This window comes from Ornithodoros turicata, chromosome 1 (assembly GCF_037126465.1).
Source record: "Ornithodoros turicata isolate Travis chromosome 1, ASM3712646v1, whole genome shotgun sequence".
NCBI lineage: Eukaryota > Metazoa > Arthropoda > Arachnida > Ixodida > Argasidae > Ornithodoros > Ornithodoros turicata.
The window spans coordinates 98637720-98663410 of NC_088201.1; the positions used below are offsets into that span (position 1 = coordinate 98637720).

The following is a 25691-nucleotide window of genomic DNA, read 5'->3' on the forward strand; positions in this document are numbered from 1 at the left end:
TCTCATTGTTTAGGATTAATCAATGGTGTTCTAAAAAATGCAAGGTTGAGTAATGATGTTTATTTTAGCACTGGTTCTAGCTAGTTTCGAAGTGCATGAACCTCTACCTTTTCAGATAGATCGTGAAGTGTTCGTGTCTGTTCTCATCACGCACGCTGAGTAGACCGCTACACAACTTCACCTGAGCTAGTTTTGGTTTCCCATTCCCTGCCTCAATGCGTTCTGCCGATACGAACGTAGATCGAGGAGACGACGAAAGCGTCATTTTCAACTCGTAAAACAATAATAAATTAGTGAATTTCTTACCTGTCATCTAGGGGTGGTTAAGTGCCTCCGCAACTTCTAACGAAAGCCTCGAAATCTCGTGGCGATCTTTATGCTGAGCGTTCCACTTGTTCCAAAGGGGTGGCCTCTCCTCAACTCCGTGAATCAATCTCTCGCGGAGTTCGTCACTTGGGCAAGACATCGTGAAGACTGACAGACTGGAGTACGTCGAACACCGGCCACAAAACCGCAGCGCAACGTTTCTCGTAGGGGACATAATGAAGTCAAAGGGCCGGCAATGTACTAATCCACCGGTCGACAGAAGCTTTCGCACCTGCCATTAGTTATGACGGCGCCTATACGGCCTCGATAAGGGATTCTAACGAATTCAAACAACTCGGGGCTCATGGTTACTCGCACGTACTCACTCCATACAAAAGACTGGACTACAGGGTTCTTTGCTCGGCATATTTTATTGATCATATGTAGCAACAAGCATTCACAGCATTTTAGTTCTTTAACAAAGATCTACAGTGCAGAGAGACCTTATGAAATAACACACCGGTGTACGGTACGGTATGTATACCGTATTTCAACACAGCCTGCACAACGTGTACCAAACTCTATTACGCTATGTTACATTTTCCTGTGTGTATATATAGAAGGATGCTAATAATTGCATACTTCAAGTTTCAGAACCCCCGTACGGTGAGCTCTTTTTGATGATTCTGGTCAAAGGAAGGCAACAGTAATCCGCCCCTTATTCCTCTTGCCTCTTTCGTAGATTTTTAAGGATATAATCATGCGCAAAATAAACAAGCCCTGGTATGTTTGAGGATCGGTGTGTGTCTGTCTCCATGACTCTAGTTTGTGCCTGGCTTTAAATGTGGATATGGTATCCTTTGTCAGTTTTCAGATATCCTTAAAACGGCGGGAAGTGTGTATATCACCCAATCTTGTTTATAACATTAAAATGCGCAGTACAACTCTAGGAGGAGCAACTGACAACCGAAAGTAGTATAGGACAGAGTAAAATGCAAAACAAAATCAGGGTCATTTTCGTTCGATTGCGACGGTGGCTGTTCATGTTCGGAATAAGCTAGGAACAAGTAGTGTTAAACTAATATCTCCTGTACGTATACTATTGCCTGTGACGTCGAGCAGGCTACCATACTTCTGTCTGTGCCGCGTGGTCTCCGATATGAACACAGGGATGGCGCGCGCTTCTCACACTGCAGGCCTACCGCCGGCCATAGTCTCCGTGTAAATCCCAGCAGGATGCGAGCTGTTTCAGTGCACTAGATACGTATTCCGCTCACTGGATATTTACTCTGAGCCTAACTGTAAGTGAGTTCCTCCAGCCCGCTGTTGTCAAGCAACTTGAGCACAACGTAGCACCGTCCATGTTCCTCGGGAGGCACACAACACGGTATTTGCAAGCTCACACACTTTGGAAGGAGCGACTCCGTAGAAGAGCAGTTCATTTAGTGTCTCAATGCCTTCCGAAGCTTTGCAGGATGAGGCGAAACTACAGAAGAATATGATATATGGGAGTTGGAAAAAAAGGCAACTGAGGATACGGTGAGCACACATTCTGCCTCATCGTCTGCTCGGCATCCACGATCCATGAAAGCAACAACTTCATTGTGAGATGATGAATGGGAAGTTTCATCGCCAGGTGCGATACTCTGACCCAGATCCAAGAAACTTGCTGATTTAGTATTCTTCTTTAGTTTTCAAATTATTTTTTTTAGAGAAAGCCTTCCGTTCCGTGCTTTCCAGGCCCGTTCTTTCTCACTCATTTTTTTTTTCCTTTCTCTGAGGAGTGCTAATGAGCTTCGCTCTCCACTTTGCGTGCCAAAGGACCTCATGGGTTACATTACCACTGACAGCGCTATCACATTCACTGTCAGCAACAGCAGCTTCTTAATTGGTCTTGTGACCTGTACGGCCCGTTCCACAGGGACGCCTAACGCCGCAGGCTCGGGTGACAACATGAGTGAAGAAACAGCTCAAAAGTCTCACGCTTCTTTTTCCGAATGCTACTGATGCAGTGTTCCTATTTTTTGCTCAGCGGGTCTTATGTACGTAGGGTTATGAGGAAATATGCTGGGCACTACACCGATCGTGAACATGAACCTCTTCTGTCGGTTTGAGAATCCGTTCCGTTGGCATGCATCCTCAGTGTTGAACGCAGCGCAGTGCGTTGACATGTTCTCACTGCCACGGACCTACGTCCGTCGGTTGACGGTGGTTGACACATGTGGTCGACAAAGCGCACCAACGTAGGTTCAGTGCATGCCCATACTGAACAGCGAAGGCACTACGATTGAGCATCGTGTTTTAAAAGCGTTTTGTTTGCGTGATGTGGTGCCTCGACATGGAATATCCAGAAACGGTGACGCTCAGGGATGATTTCGCTGGATTTCTTGTGGCCCACTATTCCTCGGCAGCGCTGCTCTTGCAGCAGAAATTGAAAGAGACCAGGACACACGTTTTCATGCTACACTGCCTTCTTATAATCTAGCCCAGTCTTGTCACCTCCATTTCGCTGCAAAGCATTCATTGCACTGCAACTCCCATGGCAGCACCAAATACACAAAACCGCACAACGCTGCTTCATTGGCCGTCATTGCTCTTTACCTACCACGTACAAACTGCGCTTGCGTCAGGTTCGCCGCTCTGATTGGTTCTCCGTTGCGAACTCTTGTACGTCCGTACGTGGGATCTCTCGGTTATCTTGTTGTCATGGTAACTGACGGATACAGGCCAACGGAACGAATGCCTTTTTGTGAAAACGCATGAGTGAGGACCAACCTTAAAAGTGCCGTCTGCTCGCTGTCCTAACGCAGCGCTATGCCGCGGAAGCGCCGCACATAAAAGGGAGAGGGTAGGGATGTACACTCCGCGTTCTTTTGACAGGCATCTATAGTGTAGAGGAGCCATTGGTTAGCATAATGCCGAATTTGCTTGGTCATTTCCGTAGTGTGAATACGTCTACTTGTCCGTGTCTCTCGGTTTTCTACCTCTCTACTCATCCTCTGGTAGCTTTCATTGCCAGGCTCTGAGTAATTACGTTCTCTTGACAAAAATATTGCAATCGTGCGTGTTCTCGTGGCGCTTTCCTGGCGCTAAAAATTCCCCAAGCACTTTTCCTGGCACTTTTCCGCCTGTCTGGGTACAGTCGGGCGTCGGGTTGCCCAACCATACCCGGTGTTGTCATATCCGCACCACGACGGCCTGCATTGGCCCAGGTTGGCCCGCAAGCCGAAGTCAACGTTGGTTAGCAGACGACGGATACAGAAAACCACCGAACGCCTTGCCGCCAGCGTGATCCAAGTGACTAGCGCCGCTAGCTTCTGGGCAGGGATGTTCGGGTGACCTGCCGCGGGCACAAGGTTTGCGTCGATTGTCGATTTTGGAAGGTTAGGACCTGTTGCACATTTCGACCAAGCGAAGTCACCATAATTTATCAGTCATCACAGAAGTCACCACAGATTTATTTTCGGAAGTTGAAATATACGATAGGATACAGAAGTAAAAAATTATAGAAATACGTAAAGTCTATTAATAAGGTACCTGTTGGTATTCCTGTGATTAAATCTAATGACCAGCTGATAACAGATGACGCTGAAAAATGCCGAGTTCTGAATGACTATTTTAAGTCTGTGTTGTCTGTGTGTCGTTGTCATGGTGCTATACAACCCCCTCTGTTTGATGCGACCATACATTTTCCTATGCCTCCTGTATTGCTATCTAAGCAAGGTATTGTTAATCAACTCCGTAATCTGAACACAGAAAAAATGTGTAGGACCTGATAAGATTTCCCGTGTTGTATTGAGGGCTTGTTCCGATATCATAGCTGATTATCTCTTTGTACTGTTTAACGGATCGTTGAGCTCAGGTATGATTCCTTCTGAATGGAAACTGGCCAATGTTGTTGCAATTTTAAAGTCAGGAGACAAGAAATGTGCAGAGAGCTATAGACCATTATCTCTTCTGTGCATATGGGATGAAATCATGGAGCACATTATCTATTCCAACATTATGAGACACTTAAAGCTCAGCTCCGCCGATTTTCGACTGCGACAGAATGGAGCCATGCTTGGGCTGTGCGTTCGTTTCCGCACAGGGAGCATACACGTGAAAAATTTTCACCCATTTGTTTGTAGTTTTTAAGAAAACAATTTTTTAAATTTTCCTGGCACGGCGGTCCTGTGGTCGGCAAACCCTGACCAATCCCGGCTTCGTCCTGGCTTAGCCGCGCTCGTGGCTTGGCTAACGCCAAATCGTCGATGCGATGGCGGAGATCAATGGGCGAAGGTGAATGTTTTGGGTGTGTTCCGTGATAATTGCTGTCGTTAATAGCCTCAAAGATAGTTTTGCCGGTCTTCTTTAACAAGCCTTACAGGATGGCCTCGTTGTGCAACGACGGCCGTCGTGAGCGGACATTCTGTGCCCGCACTGTGCTTCATGCTACCAACAAGACCTAACACCTAACGTGTGACGTACACTTACGCATTCTCAATAGCTTTGGCAGCGCACTATGCGCGGACTTGCTGCGCGTGCAGAATGCACCACCAAAGCTATTGAGAACGAGAACGTGCTCGAAGACGAAGTATTCCTTATAAGAAACATGATAAAACGGTGAGGTGGTCACCGATAGCTCGTGACAGCTGTTTCAGCACGATTCATAGGCCATGACGGAGTGTAAACACAAACTGGTTGCCAGGCAGAGCTGGCTAGGTGTGGCTATCCAATCCGCGCAGTTCCAAGTATGACGTCACAAGTGGAACCGCCGCCCAGTAGTTTTTCTCAAATTTCTCACGAAGGAGTATGGAAATTTGGAAAGCAATGTGCGTTTATGAATGAAGTTGGGACCACGGTTCTGAATATCTCAACGTCTTCATACTTTCGGAACAGCAGCGGAGCTGCACTTTAACGAACAACAATTCCTTTTCTCCGGCCCAGCATGGATTTCGTAAAAATTATTCGTGCACCACACAACTCATATCCTTCTATCATGACCTCGCCTCAAATTTCGCTATGCATGTTCGAACGGATTGTGTCTGTTTGGGTTTCCGTAAGGCATTCGACACTGTTGATCATACTCTTTTACACCACAAATTAACATTTTTGAAGTTGGATCCTCTTCTACTATCCTGGCTCGGGAATTATTTGATCAATAGAGAACTGCGCGTTCTATTAAACGGGGCCGCGTCGTCTACAACTCCCATTACAATGGGTGTTCCACAGGGTGCAGTTTTAGGGCCGCTATTGTTTTTAATCTATATGAATGATTTAGTTAATACTGGTGATTCATGTATCCGGTTATTTGCAGATGACTGCGTAATTTATAGAATTATGGAATCTGAGGACGATTGTAGAGTACTTCAGAGTGACTTGACCAAAATCGAACTATGGTGCGAAAATTGGGGTATGACTTTAAACACGTCTAAATGTAAATGTGTTGCTTTCTCCTCCAATAATTACAGACTCTCTTACCAATTAAATAACACGATTCTTGATACCGTAGACGATTATAAATATCTTGGTGTTACTTTAAGGACTTAAAATGGGTCAAAGATATAAACAGAATTGCACGGCCTGTAAAACATTGGGTTTTGTTAAAATGAATTTCAAATGGGCTCCTAGAGATATTAAAGAAACTGTCTACAACTCATATGTTCGACCGTCCTTAGAATATTGTAGCGCGGTGTGGGATCCCTCTGAAATAAATCCTCGGAAAAAACTAGAAAAAACTACAAATCCAAGCGACTAGATTTGTTTGCAATAATTACTCTCCTCAGGTTAGATCAACATATCTCAGATCCATGCTGGGATGGCCTTCACTAGAATGCCGTTGGAGATAATCTCGATTAAAACTTTTTTATCACATATATCACGGACATACAGGCATTCCTCGAGGGCATTATCTTTTCCCACCGAGTTACATTTCAGAACGTGTAGACCATGAGTATAAGGTTGAACCCTATCGTTTTCATATGTCAATTTTCAGAAATTCTTTTTTTTTCCTAAAACAGTTGAGGAATGGAATAGACTTCCACGAGACCTTGTTTCTTCCCCATGGGCTCTTTTTTGTGAAAAGTTATGCACGTATGTGTTAGAGCAATTGAACTTTTGTGATTGTGTTGTTATTAAGTTATCTCCTCTCCCCTACACAATGCCACTTAGATGGAGCAGTAGGGTAGTGTAAATAAATAAATAAATTATTTTGACTGTCACAAGATCAATTGTCTGCGAAGCCATATATGCACAGTATGAATGCCGGAAGTCGAAAATCATATATACAATCATACTGCGCTTTGTTGACGAGTTTCTGGATTTCAACACGTTTCCGATGGTCTGCACAGATTCAAGGCAGCGGGCTGAAGGCCGACCTAGCGCGCAACAGAACTTGGGCAACGAATGCCTTTCTTGGGCGTGCTTTTATATGACTAAGCAATGCAAGGTAGGCTAAACATACCTGGCATAAGGACGATTCCATTTGGTCTTCAGTGACGACATTTCCGTTTATCTTTGCTATGCTGAGCAGAATAGTTGTAGCTTCCTTTTTATTGCCCACAGATAAGAGCCACGACGATGACTCTGGTGCCCACCTGTAATCATTTCCATTTCCATAAGCCATGCGACAATAGTGTCTCCAGTGCTCACGTTGGGCAGTCTCCTGTGAACACCCAAAGACTGCACCGCACGTCAGATGACCTAAAGGGACGGGACTGAAGTGCAAAAATTTTTTCCTGACGGAAAGGAAGATGTTTCGGTTACCTTGATATCAACACGAGAGGAACGGAATTCACCAGTTCCGTCGTTTGTGATTGATGAGCGAATGAAACTGCAATTGACGCTTTTCCTCTTCTTCCCCTTCCCAAAATGGACGCCAATGCAGTGCCGGCTCTCACTAGTCTCCTTCAAGGATTTTGTCAATAAACGAGGCAGATCGTCTGCGAAGACAAATGGGACCTTCTACGCAATATCGCCTTTCTTGTGAAGGAAATGCGTAGCAAAAATTGTTTTCTCTCGCACATAAATCACGAACGGTGCAACTGGTGACTTCCGTTCCTTTTGTGTTTGTATCAGGTTAACGGCATCCTTGATCTTGCGAGAATAATTTTTAAACCCTTTTAGTGTCTCTTTAAGGAAATGACAGTTTCAACACCTAGTTTCGTTTCCACTCGTTTTATGTCTCAACTGAGGGGCTTATTAGAGACTGCGCAATCTCAAATGGTCCCAATCAATAACGCAAAATCTGGAACACAGAAATGCACAATAATTACAGTACCAGAAACCGTTTGAGGTGGCTATACATTGCTTAGTCTTAGAAGCCGCCCTATGGAAATCGCAGCGCCGTCTAGCGGGGGAGCGCATTGAAAACATCTGTAGCAATAGACGTCGACGACGACAATCAGCTCCGCCGTTACATCACATGACGTGAGCATGATGTTTTCAGGAGAACATCGTTCGTGGACTACTACTCAGACTTCGACGCGGTGTGCGCATAAAGCGTTCCCCCTTCTCTGCGTATGTCTACGCCTCAAGTTTACCGCACAAGCTAGAGAGAAGGAAAGTAGACGCGCTGTGTGCTCCCTCCCTGGTACCCTTTCCTCTTCTGTGACCTGTGCTAGATGCAGGAACGCAGGCTGTGAGACTCGCTAGAAAACGATGTATACTCTATCATGCGTACTGTTTTCCGCGATACACATAATGAATTCTATAGGCAAAGGTTGGTGAAAGTTGTGCTCCGGGAGCCTGCACAAATTATTCCACTGGTAGAAAAGGCCCCACTGGTTTCACGCATTGAATGTTCTGTAAGGGGTGAAGAGGCATAAAATTGCTTTCGAGTGGTATTGCTCTACAACCAGCCAATGTGCGTGGATTCACACGTTGTAAAACGAGCAGAACGGAACTGGAGAGAAGAGGCACAGTAAAGAAGGACACTAACAGTCAGGATATTCCTGGGTGCTGTCCCCACTAGGTTCGGTAGAGCTTCGGGCACGCACAACTGTTCTTCGATGCTGCTCTTTCATTGTGTACCGGCAAGGCACACATAATACTTTTCTGCGCGTTCGTCCAAGCGTGCCCACGTGCAAGGAATGCTCACGACGATTGAGGACTGTAATACAGAGCTTCTCTTTTTTGGCGTACACAAGGAAGCTGTGTGTTCATGCCGCGCACGCGTATCCACATAATACCACGTGCGCATAACACTACGCCTAGTGTGCTCGCGCTATTTCCGCGCTATTTCGCTATTTCCCGCTAATAAGAAGACTCTCGACTGTTGGTGCGCTCTTTTTCTTTCATTTTCGTTTTCTTTCTTCTTTTGCTGAGCTAGAAGAGCACACCACGGTTTCGAGGAACGCTGCCCGTCTCGTCACTATTTACTCCACGCTGTCACCCCGGTCCTAGAAGAATTATGGTCAATCCATTGTTGGATTCGACGGAAATGCGTTGGCATTATAACTTTGAAACATTAAACTTTGAAATTATAACTTAATGGAAGACAGCATCCTCAGCCAAATGAGCATTCCCGGCTTCATCGGGTTCAGCTTAGCGTCGCCGTCTCGCAGCCTCAGCCTTCTTTCGCCATGGCTCATTCGTACAGCTTTCATAACCGATGTGTTATTGCGCGCCCACGCGGACACGTCTGAACCTGTCAGCCACGCATGCGCGCCGCGCTGTGCCTACAGACAGACCACGCCGCGATTCTTTCGTATAGCGAGGGCTCTAATGCTAACGCATTCAAAGAAGACTCAGATTGCAGCGCAGTGCGAAACGAGCTTTGCTGCTGCGAAAGCTTATTATGTCATGCTGAGTTAAACTTCCGCGATGTTTCTTAGGGTATGTCGCATAATTGGGCTCGTCATGCACCACGTGACGTTCGTCCGATCAGTAGGCAAAGAGTTACCTGTGTAAATGCCATTTAGGTTTTGACATGAAGACGTCTGTAAGTTAGGTTTGGTAGCTAAATCAACATTAAGAGTGCAACGGAATTATGTCTAAATTCTTTACGCGCTAACTCATTCAGTAATAAACCAATGGCAACCAACCGGCTAAATGCACATAGCTTACACGCGGATTCAAGCTAACAAGATCATTGCTGCGGCCGCCACAAGCTTTGGGTGTGGCGGGAGCATGCTAAAGAGACGGGAAGACAGGAGTACGCGTGCTTTTATTCCAATCCATCTCGCGAACGCGTGAAGCTAGGACGCAGGTGGAGGTATTGTTGAAAAGCGCTTGAGAAGTTTCCCGAGCGCTTAAGCGAGATCTGCTTCATCAACAACAACCATAATTTTATAAATTTGCAGACAGAATATCAAACTTTTGCCAGAATGCCTCGATATATGAAACTAAAATATGATTACAGTCGAAGGAAACGGCAATTCGAAGAAAGAGCGACACAAGAGAGACTCAAAGAGCCCCCAAAATCGAGCACAGAGTGATCGAGAGACCTACGAGAGCGACGAAAAATATTAGCGACAGAAGCAAAACAAGGCTGCGGGCGCGCACAGCGAGCCATTAGCCTCTACCAGCGGGGCAACTCCAAATTTTGCCAGTGTTAAAATGACCCACAAAGACGATAGAGTGCATCTACAGGAAGGGGGGGGGGTCGCTGAACAGGGTAGGGGAACCAGAGCCCGCCAGAGAGCCACAGCCGCAGCGCCGTTCGGGCGGCGCGCGCCGCTTTCGCCATCTCGTTCACGGCGAACGAGTTTGGGCCGTCGCTTTCACTAAAATTCTGACGTTTCCATGTAAAATACTACGACTCGGACACCACGGATTCCGCTCCCCCTTTTTATTCTGCATACACCCCGTGCATTCGTCTAGCTAACAAATTACCCAGCACTTTCTTCTTTCGAATCGATAGCTAGTTATGTACCCGGTAACTCAATGAAACTTACCAGAAAACAAATAGCAACACAGCTTCCACTGCGGCTACGGTGATGAAGAGTCCCCGCCAACTGGAAATGTAGCTGGCGTACCACGGAAACGTAGTGCTTGCAAGCGTCCAGTTCAATCCCCAGATGAACGCCACCAGTGTTCGTTTCGATGCGATGGTGTATTCCATGACTGCAGACAGTACGACCAAAGATAATCCACCACGCAAAGAAACAATGCGGCAACATTTAAGATGGCCCCAAACCCTGTTTGGTTCGTAAGGCAGCCCATCAGGAGTCATCATGCGATATATTTTTGCCGTGCGGTACACTCTCAGACTTGTTACCTTATCTATTTTTTGCATCTCTTGCATTTTATAAGTTCACTTGTGTTTCCATGTTTCTTATCCAATGTTCCTTTTATGTGTTCTTTATCACCACTACACCTCCACGTTACACCACTAAGCGCATTAGGCTACGAGGTCTATGTTCTATCACACCTCTGCAGCGTTGTGGGCTTTGGTGGGTCCTTTTTGCCACAGGCCCGAGAAAACGTGTTATCAAGTGCTTACCCAGAGCTATTCAATGTACTACTCGGCGGGTACATGATCAAGCACTCCACGATGCGTTCTCAGAAAAACGTAATAAGTAGCAGTAGCATTCCCCTCAGTATTAACATGACGAAGACCCACAAGGTCCCTCAACGGATCCGTGACGACACCCCATGCCGTCCAGGTGGGTCAAGCTGCCGTAAAATCAGCGTCAAACCGCGGGGGCTGCCATTTTGTGGAACGCGGTTGCCAGACCCGGAAACCCGAAGTTCGCCAGTTAAAGCGGCACAAAACGCCGCTGTTGTCTCTTTGTCATATTTGCTTAAAGAAACGAATTTCTTGAAAAATGATGCGGTAAACAGGTAAAAGTTAGTCATAACTAACCCATGTTGTCTTCCACATTCTTGGCGATTGTTGTAACGCTCGCACTGTAACGCATGCGCAAGCTAGAATGATAGTTCCGGTTTCGTGGTTGCGTGTTTTTGCGTGCTACATATCTGTCATATGCAGGCGCATCTGAAACAACATGTTGAGTCAAAGTCTGCCTGAAATGTTTTTTGATATATTTGCAAAGGAGGGGGAGGATGGAACGTTCAACACTCCACATTACAATACTGCTAAGGGTAAAACCTAACTGATAAATGCAGACGTCCAAAGATCACGAAATGTGACCACACCTCGATGGCATAATCCTGATGTGAAGCCTCCATGGACCAGAGGACAAGGCATAGCAAAAAACAAAACAAAACAAAAACAATACATCTACCAAAATGTTACATATCAATGACTTGATGCTTTCTCTTTTCCTCTATCGTGATTACTCAAGCAGCACAGTTCCAAAGAAATTACCCAGCCGTGACGAACTCTCTCCTGCACCAAAACGAGTAGCCTACACTAAGCGTATATTGGTATGATGGTTGACCACAGTGGGAACAGCATACTTCTGCTTATGGAAAGCAGTCTCAATATAGCTTATCCCTCCTTATTGGAGAAAATCTTCACTGTGATGAGCATACATACAGGCAAAGCGCATATGTTGCTTTGCAACCACTTGTCATCTGTGCATTTTAGATTTTCGCATAGAGACAACGATTTGGAAGTGCACTTTGTGTAAGTGAGATATTTTACTGAAGGCACAGTGCGCGTGATTTCAAAGTTCCTCGGAACGACGTGCCATTCAGACACAGGTAACGATCATGGTACATGACAGAGCTCATGCCAGATATGTTGTACATGTTCATACATAAACAAATTTTACTTCGAAGCAATAAGTAGTTACGTCCAGCACAGTAATGCCACTATGTGTACACACATTTTGTGTACGCAATGACGGTGTTCCACATTTCACTTCTATCAAGTAGGGAGCGTTTGTGTGGAAAAAGCAACAAGCCTATCGGTGGGTGAATATGAATTTTGCAGATATTAGTAACGTGTAATACAAACCATTTACTTATCTTTTACAGCTGCACAGATTTCTTAGTTGTATGCATGCCTCAACTCACGTGAAAGCGAAGCAAACACATTTTGTTAAGAAATCTATAATCAGTGATTTACAACAGAGTAAACTTCATTTGTGCATATGCTTTGTGAACGTAATCACTGCTTCACATCTTACGTCTAATATAGCTAAAAACGATTAAACCACCTATGCAGGAAAAGACGAGAACAGAACACAAAAAAGATGAGGACACCACACTGAACTGCCAACCAAAGAATTTTTATTTTGTGAAACGAAGTCTTAAATACATGAGGCACCTCCTCTCTCCCTTTATTCCCTCTCATGTTGGACTTCCTGTTTGCACCACAAAGATAAATACAGGGGTTACTGACGCAGTTACTACCTGCTTTTTTTACCTCGTGCGCCTCTCGAAAGAGAAAGCTACTTTTCTTTTTACACCTGAACAAAATTTTTGAGTTTTGGAATTCTGCCTGACATCCCACACATAATGTAAAAACCCCGAGACTAGGGAACACGAAGGGACAGACACAAACACGATGTCTTTCACGCAAGTCACACGCGTCAAACACGAAGTCAAGTCAAACAAACACAAGTCAAACACGAAATCACGTTTGTGTCTGTCCCTTCGTGTTCCCTAGTCTCTGGGTTTTAACATTATGCATCATCTTCACCAGCTCGCTTGCTTCCTAGCCATTTTTTCATTGTCACATCCACATGTCAATAAGCACCCCAATGCACCATATCTATTAGAGGTATTAGTTGAATGTTCTTTTAAACGAGCGTTCATGCACCTTTCAATTAAAAGAATTGAAAGAACCCCAGTGCTTTATCAACCAGCCAAAACACTCGCTCTGTTTATACACCTTGATGATTCCCCGATATATATATATCTTATCACACTTTCGTGGTATAGACTAAACTACAGTCAACCCTGATTTTATGAACCCTCGATTTAAGAATTCCCTCGGTTTATGAACGGCGTCACAAGGAACCAAACTTTTGCATGTATTTCTCCCTCGGTTTATGAACCCTCGGTATCCGAACTGTGAACGGATTTTCAGGGAACGAACCGCAAAAGCACATGTGTTACGACCTCGGTTTATGAACGGGTTGTTGACGCAACAAATAATGAAGGTCAAGCAGCCGTGCAGTGCCCCACAGACACAAGAATTAACCAGAGGTGACCCACCTGTTTTGTGAGTGGAAAAATTTTACTAGCTGGGTGACCTATGACGGCAGTGCTGCATTCAGTTTCAATCATATCTGGAAGATGGAAACACTTGATGGCTCCAAAAGAAGGCGATCACTTCTAACAGCCGGCGACAAGCGGGATATCTGCCGTTGGAAACAGTCTCACCCCTCTGCTAATATGAATGCCGTTGTTGCAGTGTGTGCACACGTTGCTCAAGTGTTACCAATGGATGTTGTAAATGAAGTCAGGGTCGTGGACATCGTGACGGAAACGTTGCCTCAATATTGTATTTGTGCCGGAGAAACATGGTTTTGTGCTGTCACAATGCTGCAGAAATGTTTTCAAGCAACGTTGCTCCAACAGATTTTCAAAAGGACATTAGTCATGTTTTTGTAACGTTTGAGTAAAACTTTACCAGAACGTTCCGCCAACAAATTCTGCTACTTGGAACCTAAAAGCTGAGATCAAGTGGCACGACTAGTATTCGCCTTGTAGAGTCTTTTCTTCTATTCCTGAGGGGTTGTTTGATGCTTTTCCCTGTTGCTCTCTTTTTCCTCCGAAATGTATTGAGCAATGTCGCTGAATGTCCCTTTTTGATTATCCTAGGAGAGGGCTTTCTGATTGTTCGATTTTGCTTCTGCAAAATTTTTCGAATTACGATGGCTAGAGAGCAGCATTGACACCAAACGTATGTGTCTCGGCTGCAAAGGGCCTGGAAACCTTACCCCCCCCGCCCCGTAAGCTTCACACTCTGTTTCTCAATGTTTGCTAGTTGAGAGCATTGAACGTCCGTTCAAGAGCATGTTTTTTTAATGCTGTTTCTTCTCGAGCGCATAGTAATTATACAGTGCACTCAATGATTCTCCTTCAACATGATTTCCTTGTCAATGTCATCGAAGGCTGGTTAGAAGGAACTCCTTATAGTGTCCTTTAGGTTGAGCCAGTTATTGCAAATGTATTTTAGAGGGGGTGGATTTGGTCGAAAATGTAGAAAAAGGAGTTGGATATTCATTTTGCCAGATAGATTTGAGAATGTTGTGCTACCATTGCCTGCGTTGACTTTCCTTGCATTTGCTTCAGTACTCGCTTTCTTTTTGTATTTCTTCTCAGGTGCCTCTTGTAACGTGCTTGCAGTAGAGAAATCATCAAGAGACAGCCATGTGACCTTCACCGGGTATCCGCACGAGCGGCTTTTTCGGGTGAAATCTCGGTGGAGGCGCGAGGGCGACAGGAGTGGTGTCATAGTTGCTTGGGTGCACGTGAGTAACGTTACGTCTTCTCGTGCACACGTCTCCCGCCGAGAGATTCTGTGAGCGCTCCACAGAGTTTCTCCGACGAGAAACTATGTCTGCTAGCTACGCGGAGTGCAGCGTCGTTCACCGTCACTGATCTCTATCTATAAAGGCTGGATGGCGCATGGGAGAGGGGCTCGCGGGGGAGAGGCGTGCCTTCGGGCCGCCATGTTGGGAGGCCCTAAAGCGCAGTCTGCGCCCATAGAAAACAATGGGAGGCAACATAGATTGTGAGTATTTATTGCGCTGCAGGCGTTGATCGTTGTTTGTCATCACACAATTTTGTAAGGTGCCAGTATACTGATGTATCCTAACAGTGTTTCACGGGTGTCCTGCCGTTGGATTCTTAATTACGTTATGTTTTGCATTCCGAAACTAGACCGTCACAGCAGTGCAGCGCTGGGGATTGCACTAGAGTACGTTTCCCAGCCAATATTTCAACAAGAAACGATGTGAGGTTAACAACCACCATGTATGTAATATCCCGTGCTGCGTTCTGGACAAAAATTGTTCCATAAAGAACGGTCCGGGAAAGGATATACTCGCATGGCAGAAAGAGATCGTTCTGTATAGAATCACAGCCGTTGTTTTAGCCGCGTATCGGTTTCGTATGATTTATATCAAGCACCGCCGCAGAAAGTGTCTTTTAGTGAACGACTGCGGTGCTTTGCCTCGCAAATATGGACACACCGAAGCAGCCCAAATACGTTGTGAGCGTGATTTAATTGCTTCACGCAATTAGAACACGCTCGTTAGGACAGTTAATCAGGTAGTGATGTAAGCTTAATCAATTAAGTTACTTAAAAGTGGTAACACCTCCTTGATACACAAGATTTACCTCTTTTTGAAGTACAGCCCTTCTATGTTTGTTTGTTTCTTCCTTCATTTGTTCTGATTATTTGCAGGCGCGGTTGTGCCAAACTGAATGTCCTTCTCGAGTACTCACATGCTTTTGCTGAATACAACTGCAGCGTGAGCAAAGCTGCTTAGGAACGGGGGCCTGCTATCCAGTGCTGACTTTGTCATGCTTGTTATGTGGAGCACGTTTTCTGAGCACCAGACACGCTTTCTGAATATCTTCTATGGCACCTTCCGCAGTTTGCACAATTTTGTTCAGCATCGCGAAGTCTCTCATAGGAACCACTTTGCATTAACTGTGACTCCCATCTTACATTTTGATGTGCAAGGGCCTTCTTGCACTACACACGTATGGTCTGCAACAGGATAATTGCAGCAGGACGATTTTGAGCTTGAAACAGTTGTGATTTTGTCATTTTGGCCCTTGTGTACCCCGTCTGTGAAACGTAAACAAAAAAAATCTAACACGATATGCTTTTGTAAAGAAGGTCACTGATGGTGAGTAAAGAGAATATACAAGTTCAAGTTTATTCAACATTTTATATCATACATTATATTATTCAACATTTTATATCAAGTTTATACAACATCAAGTTTATTCAAGTTATTTCTTGCACTTATGCGTTTCAGGATACAATGAACGTGCAGGGAGGTCACAAAAGACTACATTTATTGTTTTGTGACCTTGCTACAATGGCAATATATATTTTAGGAATGACAATGGTCAGGTACGCTCTCTAAATTTGTAGCACTCAATTTTAGGTTGGAATGAGCAATGAATAGCAACTTCCCCACTGATATTTTCTCATTAATGCTAAATTTTAAATTTAATGTGATCGAATATGTGATAATATAATAATAATATATAAGAATATAATATCTGATAAATGAATGTGATCAACAGTAGATGTAAACAACATGAGTAGCCAGAGAAGTGCATTCTCAATAAATAATTGTCTTCTTATAGCGTATATGTGCATGCCTATTAACTGAAACAATTATCACAGTTCCCTGACAAGTTTTAATTTCTGAGAGTGTACTGTAGAAACTGCTTAGATCTACAACAGTTCATACAAGGTATTATATACTGTGAATGCCTTTAAAAATCCCATGTGACACATATCCCTTTACTTTCTGGAGATGCTATGGTAGTCAAAGTTTGCGGGCATTACGCAGGTTCTGCACCCATTTCTTGAGTATGTCGAGGCAGCTGTGAAGTAACCTGCATTGATGATGATTATTCCAACTTTTATGGTGCATCGATAACAAAGGAAATAATACATCAGAACATTGGTTTGGGTGCAACCAGTTAAAAATGAATATGTTGTTTAATAAATGCATTGGACAAATGTTAAAACATCAGTTTAAAACATGGTTTACAATCCCTGTATCTTCTAATAATTAAAAAGATTAAAAACGATTCTAAAAAGAATATGGGGAACTCTTCTAAAAAGAATTATAATCTCTAATTATTATATTGCTGGGTGAAGGAGCCTAAAGTGTAAGGTGTGTTTCTGATGTGAACATGTAAGAAAATATGCAAAACTGAGAGAGGCTAACCACAGTGCGTGCACTGAGGTTGTTCCTTCCTGTAAAGTAGAAACCAGTGGATGAGGAACGTGATACTTACCTGTACACCCAGCCGTATCACGCTGCACAGATTATTCACTGGGCAGCCCTCATGACGAAACCTGTATTGAGAGACCACTTTTGCCTTAAAACTGCTACAAATAGCACGACACGCTACAAATTATTACTATCGTAACAAGCTGACGATACAGCTCAGACACAAAGGCGTTATTCAAGTCGCGCCGCAGCACCGTTACGTAGGATTCTTTGTCACAAATCAAACCAAGGCACAAAACAATACAAATACATGAAAAAATGTGACAATCGTGGTCTTGTTATGACGTAATACCGAATTTGTGCGCGAAGGTAATTCAAAGAAATGAATGTGGCACTCGCTTCCGCAGAGAACACCGTGTACCATGCTAGCAATGCATGCAAAAAAGCGCTCGAGTGCTCGCACATATATTGATGACAACACTACCTATGTAGTGTAACATGTTCTTTCAAGCATATTATGCACTCAAACTGTATTTGCCGCCGGGTAAAATGCAAGTGTGCTCGATTGAACGTCGGAAGAGCGATCAAGCAACCTGCATCCAGTGCTCGTTTTGGGCAAAAAAACACTCCATAATGGTCAAATAAATGTACAGAATGGACGCCTATTTATTCCCTGATGAAGAGTGACTCACCTGTATAAGTTTAGGCCCTGTAACATTGCTAGTACGGTTGGTACGACCGTAATTGCAGGAAGTTGCCATGATCGCTGCGGCGGCTGTTGTGGGCACCGTAAGATGGCGGCCGGTTTCTTCACGCTCGCGCTCCCTATCCGCGATCCAGCCTTTTACAATCGAGATCAGTGTTCACCGTCGCGTGTTTGAGTAACTTCTTGTTCGTAACTTCAGACATCGTCCGGATGCGATCGGCTTTTCTTCCGCGATATCTTATTGGCGCATGCTTTTCTCCTCGCCCTCCTTTGCCGAGATCTCGCCAGATAGAGTGGCTCGTGCGGATACCCGGTCAGTAGGACTACGACTTCCTTCCCTGTCTTAGGGTCAACATAGCCTGATGCTTTTGTGATTGGTTCTGCCCAGTGTTGTACCAGCTACAAAACTAAGTAACGAAATACCGCTATCCGCTACTCCACAGAAAAGTAACACAATACTGGCGTGGTGACAAATTTGAAAAGGTAAGGAACAACAACTTCCTTTTCACTTTGGAGAGTGGGGACGTTCATCGCCGGAGGCGATACTCTACCCCATTGCTGGTGGGAATGTGGGGAACAAAATAACGAGTCCCTTCACAATAACGATCGAAGTCCGATGGTAACCAGAAATGTCAAAAGATCTTTGAGCGCAGAGCGTTGCTGGGCTGGATTGGGCCAGGGACGAAGCAATTTCGATAGGGAGAAGGGGCGAGAGTCCAGCTGACGAAGAGACTCGGAGGGTGCGGTTAAGCAAGGTTGGTAGTGGGGGCAATGAAGAAGAATATGCACCAGACCCTCAAGAGCACCACAGTGGCAGCAGGTGGGAGAGTCAACTTGTCTCAAGCGGTAACGCCACTGAGCTGTAAAGGCCACATCGAGGCGCATTCGGTGGATTAATGCAGCATCCTGACGAGAGGTGTTCCGTGGCATGCGAAAAGCGAGCGTTCGATCAACTCTGCTCAACATAGAGGGGAGGAGAATGTCGGTTGCCCATTGGCGGGAAGCCAGGGGTGTCACGAGGCGTCGCAGAATGGAACGGCGGTCTCCTCTCAGCAGAACAATACTGGTCCGTTTCCGATACGAGAGTGCTGCTTCTGCGGCGCTGTCGGCCTGCTCGTTCCCTACGACACCACAATGGGATGGAACCCACTGGAGAACTAGCCTGTGGCCTGCTGCGTAGATAGTGTGGTAAGCCATTAACACATCTGTGACTAGGGGTGCGGATGGGCCTCGTATGCCGGAATTTTCAATTGCTTGAAGTGCAGATTTGGAGTCTGTGAAGACTGCCCATTCCCGCGGTGTCAAATCAGCGATGTGTTATAGAAAGAAAATGATGGCATAGTGTTCCGCAGCTGTGGAGGAGGTTGGGTGTGAAAGGCGTCTTCCGTGCACTACGGCTTCGGATGGTATGACGAATGCTGAGGCGGACTTGTTGTTTCGGGATGCGCCATCGGTATACGCTGCCGTAAACGTAGAAAACTTCTCGTCTACCAGAGCATGAAAATGGGCTCGGAGGACTTTAGGGGGGACCTGATCTCTTCTTTCCAGAAGGTTTGGAAGGCGTACACAAGTCGACGGTACCAGCAGAGACCAGGGGGCTTCCGGCGGTATAATGTCATAAGCTATGAAGCCATTGAGAGTCTGCGTGTCTTCTGCGCTACTCGATAGAAGTCGCTTTCAGGGCGGTATCGAATTTTCCTGAGGAGCAGGTGACGGGAATGTGAGCACGCAAACGGAGCAAATGTCGAGCTGTTTCACATTCACGGAGAACCTCAATAGGGACCTCACCAGCTTCAGCAAGAACTTGCCTTGTTTCAGCCATTCTTTGAACTCCGAGGCATCGACGAAGGCTTCGAGCAAACAGGGACCGAAAGGCATTTAATGATGTTGTTGATATCCTGTGCAGAATAGGAAGGCTGTAAAGCACAGTCGCGCTCACCAACGCCGCGTGAACCGCGAGCAGAAAACGCTGATCACAGCCCCATCCTGGGGCAGAAAGATGTTGAATAGCGGGGAGCCATCGCTGCACTTTAGTTTCAAGGTGTTTAATGTTCCGAGCCGAGCGCGAGTCCGAGTCGATTACCACGCCAAGGAAGCGGTGGAAGCGTACCGACTCAAGCTTCTTTGCACCAAGCCGAAGAGGGAAATTGTCCATAGCTTTGCGCGTGAAAGGGAGCTCGACACACTTTTCGGGTGAAAGGTCCATCCCAAGGTGCGTGAGGTACGTATGGACATTATTTAAAGCGAGGTGCAGGCGGCGCTGTATGACTGGGCGTGATTTTCCTACTGTCCAAAGCGCGACGTCATCTGCATACACGGAAAACGACACTTTGCGAGGAATTACTTATTGTAGGCTGGCCATCACCACGTTAAAGAGTGTCGGGCTGAGAATACTTCCTTGGGGGACTCCTTGAGGAACTGAATGCTGACGGCTTTTGCCTTGGGACGTACGGACAGCGTCAGTGCTGTACGTAAGGAAGTGTTGGAGCCAGATGAAGAGCCGACCGGATACCCCAAATGTGCGCATGGCGTGCAGCACACAAATGTGCGAGACGGTATTATATGCGCGCTTGATGTCGAGGAAAATCGATAGGACGATCCGTCGAGGGGCACGAGCATGTTGAACTGTAGAGACTAGGTCGAGAACTGGATCCATGGAGCTTCGGTGGCGACGAAATCCAGCCATTTCGTGAGGGAACGCACGTTGTTTTTCGAGCCACCAGTCGAGGCGATGCAAAACCATTCTGTCCATCAGTTTCCCCATACAGCTTCTCAGGCTCACGGGGCGAATGGAGGATGGGGCATTTGGGGGCTTCCCTGGTTTGAATGGGAACAACCAATGCCTCCTTCCATGTATATGGTAAAAATCCTTGTTGCCAAGACGTATTATACACATGAAGGTGAGCTTGGAGTGACCGCCTGTCAAGATTTCGCAGGGCGGCATAGGTGATTTTATCGGGTCCAGGGTTCGAGCCGGTGTTCACAAGTTTCAACGCTGCCTTTAGCTCGATTAATGTGAAGTCGCGGTCCATAACTTCTGGGGGACGGGGCCAGTCTCGGTGAAGTTCAGCCGTCAAACTGTGGACAAAACTGCGGTAACGGGACGGAAGCGGTAACGGCAAAAGGTAACGAGATACCGCTACCGCTGCCAAATAAAAGTAATATAAATACGATGCCGCTACTTATCCGCTACTACCCTTCTCTATACAACACCTTACTATAGACGACTGCAGGTTTTCCCGTCGTATTTAATCCACAAACCGCGGAATTTTATCTTTATACCGTGGAATTTCATCCTCATGCCGCCACTTTTAATCCTTGCTTCGTGGGATTTAATCCGTATACAGTTACTTTTATTTCTTATGCCGTTGGATTTCATCCTTCCTCTGTTAAATTTAACCGTCGTGCTGCCAATTTTAATCCAGATGCCGTCGAATTTAATCCTAAATTCTCGGACTACCTTTTTATACCTCTTTCACTACAATGCGGTAGTATGGGACTACCTGCATGTTGGACACTACCTGTGTTGACTATTTCCTCGTTTACAGCTATAAATTGACTTTTTATCGCTTTAGTGATATCTTTGCAAGTCAGAGGCATTCTATGTTCAAATGACGTGGGCCTCGTTCGTGAATTCTCAAATAGCAAGCGTTATCGTGAAGGTAGCCTTACGCTATCCCATCGCGGCGTAAGGCGAGTAGTCGTAATTATAAGCAATCCATTTGTAGCTGTAAACCAGGAAACTGTCATAACACGCCGAAAATCAGGTAGCCTTATATTATCCCACTGAAGTGCAAGAAGTACTAGTCGTATTTATAAAAAGTTCATTTGAAGTTGCAAACATGAAACAGTCATAACATGTCATAAATCGTGCAGGTAGTCTCACACTATTCCTGGTCGAATTCAGCCCACCAACGGTCTGCGCTGAAAGCTCTCTTGACCTTTCTGGACACAATCGGACATCGATCCTTAAAGGAGCTCATTATTTGATTCCCCACGTCACCACCAGCAATGGAGTAGAGTAACGCTCTGGCCATGAAACTCCGCATTCATCATCTTAAAACAAAGTTGTTTGATGTTGTTCTATTCCATTGTAGTGCACACTGTAGTTGTGGTCACAAAAAGATCATTTGTAGCTGTAAACCAGGGAACTGTCATAACAGATCATAGATTATATAGGTAGTCTTATAATATCCCTTTGTTGTGCAAAGAATAGTTGTATTCATAAAACCAGGAAATAGTCATAACTGGTCATAAACCTTTCAGGTGTCTTAAATTATGCCATGGTAGTACAAATAATACTCATAGTCATAAAAAATCGATTTATTGTTGTATACCAGGGTTAAGTACAGCTTGTGTATTACTTTCATAATAAAGTTCTGCTTTAACAACAAGGAAATAGTCATAACAGGTTATAGATCATGAAAGTGCTCCATGATCATGACAGTCGCACAGTTGTGCATTTACCAGCGATAGTTAATGTATAGCTGCAAATGAGCAAACAGTCATAGCTGGGCATGAACATTGCACGCAGTCCGACATTACCCGATAGTATTGCATGGAGGAGTCAAAGAGCAACTAGTCATAACAGGTCATAAAGCATGCAGGTAGTGCCACACTATCCCATGGTATTGCATAGAGCAGTCATAGTCATAAAAAGACCATGTATAGCTCTGAACAAGGAAATCCTCATAATAAGCCATAAATTATGCAGGTATAGTCCCATACTATTCCAAAGTAGTGCACTGAGCAGTGCTAGTCACAAAAAAGTCAGTATATGGCTGTAAACGAGAAAATAGTCAAAACATGTCAAATCCTTATACCGTGGAATTTAATAATACATTATCGGGTTATTTTCTCATTACTCTCTTCACTACAATGCGACAGTAGTGGGACTACCATACAGGTAGTCCCACCCTTAGGGAGCTTCAGACCCGAGAATTTAGGATTAAAATTCATAGCACGCTCTACTAAAAAAAATGAAAACATAATTACATGCGGGTTTGTACGGAAGGATATGAATTCCAACCGAAAGCTACAGAATCGTACGGTCACGGTACGGTCCCGCCGTAGCTCGCGTACAGACTCTGCAGGTAGCGTCTACGGAGCCCAATGTAATTGTGCTGTAGCGTACGAATCTGTTGAATATTTACAACACTATTTGAGTAAATAAAGTGAACAAAATGCATATTACAATGCAACAGTGCAACTCAGTCCCGAGCCACCTGCTATTGGCTGTGTTTGTGCTCTACTCCTTCCATTGTAGACCTGCACCAGCAAGCCTGCCTTTGTGGCTATTAAAATTTGTATAAACAAATTCATGTTTGCAAACGACTTTGACGTACAGCGCATTCATGCAACGGTGCGCATATTCAGTGTCTACAGGAATTTTCCTCATCAATATTCAGTCAATCGTTCTTTCCTTGGAAACACTGTGAAAATATCGGGAGAAATGCAAGTAGGGCATATGCCTATATATATATAGTATATGTTTGACTATGCCTGCTGTATGAGACTACCTGCATAACCTATGACTGTTTTGGCTATTTCCTTGTTTGCAGCTATAAATTGGCTTTTTGTGACTATGCCTAGTCTGTGCACTACTATTGGATGGTATGGAACTACCAGCATGATTTATGACCTGTTTGGCTATTTCCTTGTTTCCAGCAATGAATTCACTTTTTTGTGACTATGCCTACTCTATGCACTGCCATATGGTATGGTATGCGACTACCGACATGATTTATGACCTGTTTTGACAATTTCTTTGTTTACAGCCATAAATTGACTTTTTTATACTATGCCTACTCTGCACCACTATGGGATGGTACGGGACTACCGGCATGATTCATGGCTTGTTATGACTATTTGCTTGTTTAGGGCTATAAATTGACTTTTGCGACCACGCCTACCCTATGCACTACTATGGGATAGAATGGGACCACCGGCATGATTTATGACTTGCTTTGACTATTTCCTTGTTTAGAGCCATAGATGGATGGACCTTTTTGTGACTATGTCTACTCTGTACTACTATGGGATGGTATATGACTACCGCCATGAGTTATGACCTGTCACGGGTATTTCCTTGTTCAAGGGTATAAAGTGACGTTTTTGACTATACCTACTCTATGTACTACTATGGGGTGCTATAAGATTGCCTGCATTATATATGACCTGTTATGACGGTTTCCTTATTTATTGCTATAAATTCACATTTTATGACTATGAGTACTACATGGACTACTATGTGTATTACGGGTTACCTGGAGCTAACTTGAACTATATGGAAAATAATTGCTCCGAAGTTGGAACACACGCAGAGACAAACACAACACATGCTTCAAGTTGCCTGCAAACAAGAAGAATCGAAATATGATATTCATCGGAAAAGGCCCCTTCTTTTTCACGGCTCTTGGCAGTCCATTTGTCCATAACTAGGAAATTCTGATCACAGGTCATGAATCAGGCAGACTTTTATTAACCCACTGGAGTGCAGCAAGTACTAGTCGTATTTATAATCAGTTAATTTGCAGCTGCAAACATGAAGCAGTCATAACATATCATAAATCATGCCGGTAGTCCAATACAATCTTATAGTGGTGCATATAGGTCGAGAGGTTAAGTTCACCTTTCAGTGCAGATACTGATGTTGTGGTGCAGTAATTGTTGAATATGAATCCTGTTGCCCTGTTTTGGATGCGTTCAAGATTATCTATGAGGGTGTTTGGGCGGGATCCCATATTGCGGAGGCGTATTCCAGTTTTGGGCGAGTGAGAGTGAGATATGCTAGATGTTTTAAGTGAGAAGGTGCCTGCTTCAATATTCGACGGATAAAGCCAAGTGAGCGATTAGCGTTTGTGATTATGTAGTCAATGTGTGTATTCCATGCCATGTTTGCTGAAAGATGAACGCCAAGATATTTGTAAGAATCTGCTCGTGGCAGAATGAAGTTATTGTGTATGAAAATGGGGGAAGGGTGCAGAGTCGTTGACGTGTGAAGGAGACAATGTTACATTTGTTGATGTTCAAGGGCATTTGCCATACTGCGCACCATTCTTGTATTAGCGTTATGTCATTTTGTAATGTTGAGTGGTCCAGAGGAGAAGCGATTTTACGATAAATGATGCAATCGCCTGCAAAGAGTCGGACGGTTGATGTTAGGCCACTAGGTAAGTCATTGATATAGATGAGGAACAGCAGAGGTCCGAGAGCAAAGCCCTGCGATATGCCGGATGTTACTGGGATTTCGGGAGAGTGGAAATTGTTACACGAAACAAAGAGCGACCGTTTTGTAAGAAATGATTCTACCCACCGGAGAACATGATAATCCCGATTTAGAATGGAGAGCTTATATAGAAGTTTGTTATGTGGGACCATGTCGAGTGCTTTATGGAAATCTAAGAATGCAGCGTCCGTTCTCGAGTTAGTGTCTGCACGAGAAAGAATGTCATGAACAAAACAAGCTAGCTGCGCTTCACAACAGAAGTTTTTCCTGAATACATGTTGCAAAGGGTAGAAGAAATTTATTTTTTCAAGAAATTTAATGATGGTAGAGTATATAATGGGCTAAAAAATTGTACATGATATGCAGGTAATGTAAATAGGACGGTAGTTTTGTTCAAGCTGCGTGTCACCTGACTTGTGTACTGGGATGACCATGGCTGTTTTCCAGTCACTCGGCAAGGTGGAGAGATGAAGAGATTGCCTAAATATGCAACACAGAATTTCACTTGATATTAATCTAGTGTTGTATAATATCTTGGAGTTAATTCCATCTGGTCCAGCAGATGATGACAGTTTTACGTTTTCTATTATTTTACAAATGCCATGTGAAGTAATGTCTGTGTGAGACATCGATGCAGTAAAAGGCATTGATAAGTACGGATGAATGCTTCAGCTGTCAG

General features: G+C 44.6%; 1 protein-coding gene across 1 annotated transcript in view; it reads right to left on the reverse strand.

Annotated features, from left to right (window-relative positions):
* LOC135367013 (solute carrier family 22 member 1-like) overlaps positions 1-25691 on the reverse strand; it is a 119633-nt gene that overhangs the window by 73523 nt on the left and 20419 nt on the right. Inside the window, exons 4-5 of the mRNA XM_064600065.1 lie at positions 10185-10353; positions 6752-6884 (exon numbers count right to left, since the gene is read on the reverse strand). Coding sequence (XP_064456135.1) covers positions 6752-6884; positions 10185-10353 — 302 coding nt within the window. The remainder of the gene's footprint in view (positions 1-6751; positions 6885-10184; positions 10354-25691) is intronic.